This window comes from Limulus polyphemus, unplaced genomic scaffold, assembly GCF_000517525.1.
Source record: "Limulus polyphemus unplaced genomic scaffold, Limulus_polyphemus-2.1.2 Scaffold93, whole genome shotgun sequence".
In the NCBI taxonomy this organism is placed as follows: domain Eukaryota; kingdom Metazoa; phylum Arthropoda; class Merostomata; order Xiphosura; family Limulidae; genus Limulus; species Limulus polyphemus.
In genome coordinates this window covers 560,334-569,265 of record NW_013665703.1, presented here as the reverse complement: position 1 = coordinate 569,265, position 8,932 = coordinate 560,334, and the positions used below count along the sequence as shown (strand labels likewise).

The 8,932-nt window shown below is 31.4% G+C and overlaps 1 protein-coding gene across 4 annotated transcripts in view; it reads right to left on the bottom strand.

Moving 5' to 3' along the window:
* Nucleotides 1–368: 368 nt before the first annotated feature.
* Nucleotides 369–8,932, bottom strand: part of LOC106468989 (dopamine receptor 1-like) — a 51,602-nt gene continuing 43,038 nt past the window's right edge. For 3 of the 4 annotated variants that reach the window (XM_022398206.1, XM_022398193.1, XM_022398197.1), the window contains 2 exons: nt 4,097–4,208; nt 369–2,821 (listed from right to left, as the gene is read on the bottom strand). In XM_022398206.1, coding sequence (XP_022253914.1) covers nt 1,623–2,792 — 1,170 coding nt within the window. In that variant the 5' untranslated portion in view covers nt 2,793–2,821; nt 4,097–4,208 and the 3' untranslated portion in view covers nt 369–1,622. The remainder of the gene's footprint in view (nt 2,822–4,096; nt 4,209–8,932) is intronic. The other variant, XM_013929446.2, reaches the window with a different exon arrangement.

Genomic DNA, 8,932 nt, shown 5'->3' with positions numbered 1-8,932 from the left:
AAGATAATTTTTTTTTTAAATTAGTTGTCTTTAGACTGGTCCCCCAGTGCGTCAGCGGTATGTGTACGGACTTACAACGCTAAAATCCGGGATTCGATTCCCGTAGTAGGCAAAGGGCAGAAAACCTATTACGTAACTTTGCGCTAAAACAAATGCAAAATATTTAGATGGATAGACAGACAAATAAAGATACATGCAGAGATTTGTTTCATTTTATTATCCGAACTATTACAGAGATTGACACTATATAATTTTTAATTACAAAAATATGTACAAATTTGTTACTGGTTTAAAATAAAATTAAAATCACGTCGAATAAAATATGGCATTCAGATAAAATAGTATCAGGAGATTAGGTTGTTTTTTTCATTTGTAGTTTCAAAGAAAGATCAAATACTGCAAGGGTAAATTAAACTGCTTAATTTATACTACTTACTTAATGAGTTCTAACACTGTAATTTATTCACACGTTTTTCTTGTATTTGTATATATATATATATATATGCGCACTTGTTTTATTTTTTACACTTCATAAATTAACTATAGATGTTTAATATAATAACAGTTATACTATTTGAAGCTACCTCTGTATACAGACAGCTATGGGCTTGGCTTTGTGGTTAGAGTACCATGCTACATATCAGAATATCCACATGATGCTGCTGAACACGTTCCTCATTTTAGCTATGAGTACGTTATAAGAGAGACAGTCAATGCCGTTAGTCGGTTGAAAACCGTCTTGGCGATGAGTTCTTCTGATTGGCTGCCTTCACATTGCTCAATAGTTCCAAATTAGGAACAGCTATGTCTGAACACTAGGTGTCTCTGATCTGCCTTTTAGCCCACAAGTTGAATAAGGTGCTATTCATGTTAATTTTCACAAATGCTTCTATATACATATATATATTCAATATAAATTTAAATAACATGGTACACAATAGATATATAATCACGAATTATTAAAGAATTATATGATTTTTTTACAACCATAGACAATTATAAAAACATCATACTTTCCCAATGAGTTTGGATATTTTAAAACACAGTTGAGCACGTGTAAATTGTCAATGTATAAATAATAATGCAAAATGTTATCTTGAATATTTTTCAACGTAAAGTCACAGGCAGTTTCCTTTCCTAGCAAACTAAATTTACAGTGGATTGATCGCCGAATCTGTAGACTTCTACATTTTATCATATTGTCTGTCATCATTTTTATTCAGTTAGCCCGAGTGAAAAAGTGTTAAGTTAGGAGTCTACAACGTTTAAAAATTCTCTCTCTATTTTACTAGAAAGATATAAAAGTGAATCATCACTTAGTAAACTTATCTTACGTTGGTAGTTTTGTTTCATTAGTCTCACTCCCACATCATTTTTGTGTGTTTTCATATTGACCAGAAAATGACCTAGAGGACTAAAATATTTTGATATTCTCACCCAAAGCTTTGTGTACTTGAACATCACTACTTGTATTTACACTTCACTTACTTTTCCATGTTCATTTCTATAGATGTCACATCATTGTTGTGTGTTTTCATATTGACCAGAAAATGACCTAGAGGACTAAAATATTTTGATAGTCTCACCCAAAACTTTGTGTACTTGAACATCACTACTTGTATTTACACTTCACTTACTTTTCCATGTTCATTTCTATAGATGTCATTACAAAGCTGATTAACTTGCAAAGCTACTACTGTCTTTTCCTTAGAATTTTTTCCTTGACGAAGAGACGCACAACACAGTTGACAGCTTGCACAAGAAGAACCAGGTGTATTAAATGAGCAATAGAAGAGAACTTTTCGAAACGCATTCCTGAATTCAGCGTTAAAAATACTGTAAATTACAGGATTTAAAGCAGAGTTGAAGTATCCAAGCCATGTTAAACTCTTCCACACGAGGTCTGAGATACACGATTTACAAAACGCAGCAATAATGTTGACAGAGAAAAATGGTACCCAACATACTAGGAACACGCCGACTATAATTCCTACTGTTATAGAGGCTTTGTGTTCTATCAAGTGAGAAGATTTGTGTTGGGAACTGTGGGATGCCTTATTCTCAGAAGGTTTTGTTACTGCAAGAATACTTTTCACGTGCTTCTTCGCGTAAAAATATAGTCTCCCGTACAAGGCTATCATTACTACACAAGGAACAAAGAAACTGATTGAGGATGATACAACAGCGTAGACAGGCGTCAATTCCAAAGTGCACATGGGTCGTTCTTTACTAACCAACTTCAAACGTCTAGGTTTGTGCCACCCCAAGCTGATTGGGAAGAAAGATAATAAAGCAGAAAGTAACCAGATTAAGCAAATTGAACCAAAAACCACTCGTTTTGTCATCCAACGGCTGTAGCGTAAAGGGTCTTTAATATGGATAAATCGTTCCAAACTGACCGCACACAAATTTAAGATTGAAGCTGTACAGCACATGACATCAAACGCTATCCAAATGTCACAAAAACCTGAACCAAATATCCAGTAGTTCATCAGGTCATTAGCTACAGCAAATGTCATCACCAACGATGCTACAAATAGGTCTGCTAGAGCAAGAGAAACAAGAAAAAGGTTGCCGAGCTTACGTAGTCCCCGATCCTTATAGATAGCTAGGCAGACTAGTAAGTTGCCAGTGATTGAGAAAAAAATTATTAATCCTAATAATACACCAACCAAACACTTAGTAATGATATTAGATCCATCGCTCGAGTTGTCTGGGTGTAACGTATAGTTCAAATCGTCAGAACTGTTCAGGATCAAAACTTTGTCTTCCATAACGAATCCTGGACTCATTTGATACTTCTGCGCATCTGTATCATGTTCTGAAAATAAAGAAAGCTTATTTCATACACCACTTAAGTAAATGAAATTAAAGACAAGCTACCGTCATTTCTTAACTAAATAATTATAATTATTTTCAATATGAAGTAAGTTAGTATTAGTCAACAATAAATAAAATACAAATACAATATCATATTATCATCCTAGAGAAGCTTCGAGGAAGGGCTGTGTTAAAGGCATTGAATATTCTGAAACAACAGCAATAAAATACACTTATTGAGTAAAATAACATTATGGAAAAATATATTGAAAACACTCACTATGCATACTGGGACAAGTTAAATAAACTGTTGTGCATTATTTCATTCGGGCTCTAACAGTAAAAACAGCGTATCTTTAACGTAAGCTTTTTTATCCTTCTCGCATATTGTTTTAATATCTTTTTAAAGAAAATCGAAATGAAATTATAATGTTTCGAAAGACGAACTTCCGTAACAAAAACAAAAAATAAAAACATCCTGATTGATTCATGAGTTGTAAAACTTTTAACTTGACAGATTATTCTTGACAATATATTCAGAAAAAAAATAAAAATAGAGAAAAAGAACAATCGTCAAAATATTTATTTGATTCGAACAATTTTGTCTAATAAATATTAAATTAATCACAGAAAAAGTCGATAGATGGCGGAACTTATCCATTGTTATCTCTAGTTAGTCAACTGTAATTACCTGAAGTCACTTGCAAATAGTTTGAGAATAAAAACTTATTATTTCAAAACTTTAATATTTACGTGTTTTTGAACTAGGTTTTTACTTGCAAACTCAAAATGCATCAAACACGTTAGAGCAGGAGAATTTATACCGCAAAAAGTAGTTTGATAAATGTAAGCATGAAGCGCAAGATGATTATAAAAACATTTATAATAATTATATCTCACTAAGAAGTAAAAATAAATTACATCAAAAAACATTAAAAATAATGAGTCTTATTTATGGTATCCCAGTTTCTAAGGGTGTCACAGAAAAGCTTTTATAAGCTTTATGTCTTTTACAATCATCACATTTACCCTAGCCCTAAATTTAGAGAAATATAAGAGATTTAGACATGTAATATAACATGGTTTTCAAACATGCTTTATCATGTCTAAACTTTCCTGTATAAAAAATTAAGAATTTCATTGCGGTTCTGGTGAAATTTAGCTCCATTAGAACAAATATTTTTAAGACATAACCCCGTAATTTATATATAAAGATATATGTATGTGTATATATATGATTACTCTGTATATTCATAATAATAAATCTTATATTTACCACAATGTCCCACGGTGGGTCAGCTGTAAGTTTACGGACTTGTAAGGCTTAAATCCGTGACTCGAATCCTCGTGGCGGACAGAACACAGATAACCCTTTGTGTACCTTAGCGCTAAAACAACAACAATAACAATTTACCACAATGTTGACTAAAATGTTGAACTCGTACTATTGCCTTAATACTATTCATTTCTAAAAATAGCTGTTATCGGCTTACCTAACGCTACAGCTGAGTGACTGCATTAAGGGATATCCTATTTTTCACTGATTCTGTTATGTGTGTATAAAACCTCTCAACACTGCTTATGATCAAATTGTTTGGTAGAAAACGTTATTAGGTTTTAAACACTGTACCAGGATGTTGTTGTTTTTTAATACATACATACAATGAAGATCATATAATTACTTATCCGTAAGGGTAAATCCTGAGCGGAAACTACGTTAACATAATACGTTCTGACATATCTGCTTTCTATTGTTTGAATGTAAGCTATATCTTGTTAACGAAATCTAAAAATAAGGTTTACACATATAGAAGCGAATTCATTGTTTCCCTTCATGTGGATATTTAAAATGTGTTGTGATTCAAGAACAGATAAAAAAAAAGTTTAAGTCAACAATCCTACTTGTACGAGAGAAATGACAGCCAACAGTCTACAATGAAGAATACAATAAAAATACTATTTTATTCCCTTTTTTGGCAGATAGTCATTATTAATTTTCTTGTAGAGCATATTGTTCTATTTAGAAGTATGAAGTCGGATCCAAAAGTAAAATAAAATTTTGATAATAATAGTTCCTCGGCCTTACTTGCCCTCCAGTAGCTAACGGTAAATTTGAAGATATATAATATCACAAAACGGGTTTTGATACTCATAGTTAACAACAAAACAAACTGCCTTACATATTGAAACTTGGCATACAAAATAACAATTAATTTAATTAACTACTCTTTACTTTCCAAAGGAAGTATTTAGTTGATATTGAAAATGTATTTAATATATTTCTATAATTACTAGGAACACTGTCTCTAGAGTATTGGATATAGCTTTAAGGTATAAACACTATTTCCTAGTATTATCACATAATTACCTTGAAGAATAGCAGTAATGTACTGAGATACATAATAAGCATAATTTTACAACTTTTCCATAGATACGACCCGTCTCTATTTGTAAATAAACTGATCTGTCTTTAAAGGAAACGTCATAATGTTTCCATATTAAACTTCGAATATTTGTTTTATTTGTTTTTATCATTTATGAGAAGATAATACTGTTTATTTTACACATTATGACTTTAATATGTATGTAAAAGTTAAGAGATGTAGTTTTCACTGAGAATTCTATGCAAACAAGAACAAAAAATGGCCACATTACAATTTAGTAAAATCCATAAAGCTTTTTTTTCAGTTTTAATGTCATCGAAAAAAGGTTTGTAAATGTTTGTGAATACAAGTTATTATACTGTATTTTTTTTCGTTTATTTTTTACTTGTTTATAATTTTTACGCTATTAAATTAGGATTGTGTTTTAACATCTATATATTAATTATGGAAACGGAATAGACGACTTGAAAAATGCGTTGTTTTTTTAATCAACTTTCACATTTTGTCAATAAATTAATAAATACAAATAGTGAACGTACTTTCAAAATTTGAATTCGTTACACTGTCTACATAATTTCCAATTGTTTGTTTTGAAAATTCCTGCAAAGCTACACAAGGATTGTCTATGATAGCCGTTCTTAATTTTGAAATGATGCATTAGAGAGAAGCTTGGGCTACTCTGGTCTGACTGAATATCACTTGAGCGTCATTCTCATATCACACCCACAATCCACAGAGCGTGAACCATATACACTGAGATTCACAGTCCTGCACATCAAATATCCATATACTGAAGTATTTAACTTATCATATATATATATATACCTAATTATTAATTCATTGTATATATATAAGTTCAAAATATAAACATTATGTATGACGCTACCCAGATAAGAAAATACATTAAGAACCATGGAGGATAGTGAACTAATATCTTATATATAATTTCTTGTTATATTGAATAATGTGATTCACAAATATCTTATTCTACGTAAAAGGTTAATTTTTAGCCGCGGCATAGCGGCTCATATAATGTATGATTTTTTTTCTCAAGTACAAACTTTTAGCTCATAACTCCATCTCTTGACCGAGTTGAGATCTAGTTATAGCCGCGGCTTCTGAGAATTCCCTCTTGTTACAGTTATTTTGAACAAAATAAGCTTTTAAAGAATTAGCTTTTAAACATATGACCTCCAGTGGCATCATCATATTTCTAATGTTCCCGCATAGTTCCTTTTAAGTTTTAAAGCTGATATAACAACAAGACTTTCCGAATTTTTTTAAAGAAATTCAAACAGATTTATGTCTTAAAAATGGTTTAGGGTATTGTTTGAATTATTAATAGTATGTGATATCTCAGATTATTTCATCTGTAATTGTATATAAGCCAAAAGTTGTATAAATGTATGAGCAATTGAGTTGTAAATAAAATAATGGCAGATCCAAAGCATTTTGAATGTTGCAAGATGACCTTGGCGTTGTTGAAAAGTTTTGACAAGCACAGTTTATCAATAACTATCAAACGCACTTTTTTTACACTACAGATTAATTCAATATTTCGGATTTACTTTTTTTATCACAATTTCTAGCGTAAAAAGCCAATGCCTAATGGGTGATTACTAATACGTCTTTCTGGATTTATTTTGTCCGATACTTTTAAAAAACAGCTTTGGTATATTTGATATTATTTTGTTACTTTGTAAATATTATTGCCGTTATTCATGTTTGGTTGAGTGTATAGCATAAAAAACAAAGGTATGTTACGCTACCTATCGAGTAAGATTTAATCTATTTCTTCTAGTATAAAATATATGTATTTTAACTTGTTATATTTCACACAAAGCTACAAGAGAGTAATTTGCGCTAACCGTCCCTAATTTTGACGTGATAGACTAGTGGAAAGTAACTAATAGACACCACTTTCCGCCAGCTCTTAGACTACGTTTTTTAAACCGAATAGTGGAATTTGACGCAAACCATGAATTCTCAGCTCCAAGTCCGGCACTCTAACAGTAAATGTTATGTAGTAGATTAATGTTTTCATTATTACTTTCCAATTTTGCCTCATTAGTAGACTTAGCATGAGAAGTTTTAAGATTCCTGCCAGGATGCAGCACGAACAAACAGGCTAACGGGAAGTGCACCTTACACTTATCAGTGTATAATTCAAATTGTAGTGACAGATGTTTATTAAGCGAGACCACTATTTCAAGATAATTCAAAGAGAACTTGTATTGCTCTAATTTTGAGCTGACAGACTAGAAAAACGTGCTACTCGTGTTTGACCAAATAGTGGGATTTGACCGTCACTCTTATAACGCACCCACCGCTCCAAAGTGTGGTGCATGTTTTGATATTTCTAAGGTAAATGAATGTAAACTTTGGACCAACAAATCTATAGTCTTTATTCATTACAATGAGAAATATCACAGATAACTAATTACTGTTGGGGGAAAAAATCTTACAATCACCTGTTATGAATATGCTTTAAAATAAAAGCAAATAAAAATGGCTTAACGTGTTATTCCTATGTTACGTTATTTTTACACCGTTAAATCATTTTAAGAGCTTCTACATCGAATGTAGTAAAACGATTAAACCCTATAACCCGAGCGCTTTCGAAAGGTGGACCTTTCTTCTTCAGGGTTAAACTGTACTGATACAGCAGACGTTCTTCATAGACAGTGAAATGACACATTTTCGTTTGTTTCACCTCAACACATTCATTTATAGCATCACATTTGAACAAATATATCTAAACACATTGACGTTCTACTCAAAACACTGTAGTACTTTTCACTGAACTCTCACGAAATGGCGTAAAAATTATGGGTTTCTGTTGTAACTACCCTACTTACTTTGTCAAAAATATTTACCTTTCCGCTACTGACTAATCTCATAATATGAAAAAGCTACATCATCTCAATTATAGTTAAGAAACAACACAGACTCAAGATGTTTCATTTAAAGAAATTCAAAATGTGCAGCACTTCTAGTCGGTAACTGGTTCATTAATTGTGTAAAATGAGGCAAAATATAAATCGCATTTATTAGTTTGTACGAGTTAAATTAAATAACCTTTATAAACTGTTGAATATTCAACTTCAGCCTTATGTTTTCCACTCCGTTTTTACTGTACTGCTTGCTCTAGGCTATTTATTTTGTGTTTTTGTCTGGTTCAGCTATTTACTAAAACATTCTTCAGTTAAATCCGCTAGAGTTATGTAACCAAACAAAAACTCAAAAATTACTTTGATCTATCTGACTTCAATTCAAGTTACTTAAAAAAAAGAGCAGTTTCAAATTGATAAAACAGAGCAAAATACCTATGACTGCGTATTGTCTTCATCTTTTAAAACTAAAAAGTAAAAAAAAAGCCGATCAGGATTAACCCTAAGCTGTTTGCCTGTGACCTTTGCCTTTTCTGTTTGTTAGTTAACTGGGGGATACCAACTTTCCAACTTAGTGAGCTCCAAGAACCATGAGTTTGTGATTTCTATAGAAACACTTAAACCTAAAAGGAGAAATAGATTTTTTTAATGCAATAAAGATTACCTGGTATCAGAATTTATTAAAAGTTTTTGCTAATAAGAAATTATTATCCTGATTTCGTAAAACAAAAATGTATTATACAGGGAAAAAATTGTCTAACAAAAGTGTTTTAAAGCGAAAAAATTGTGAAATGGTGCTTACGAGTAAATGTTGGTGTTTATATAAGAATACATTAT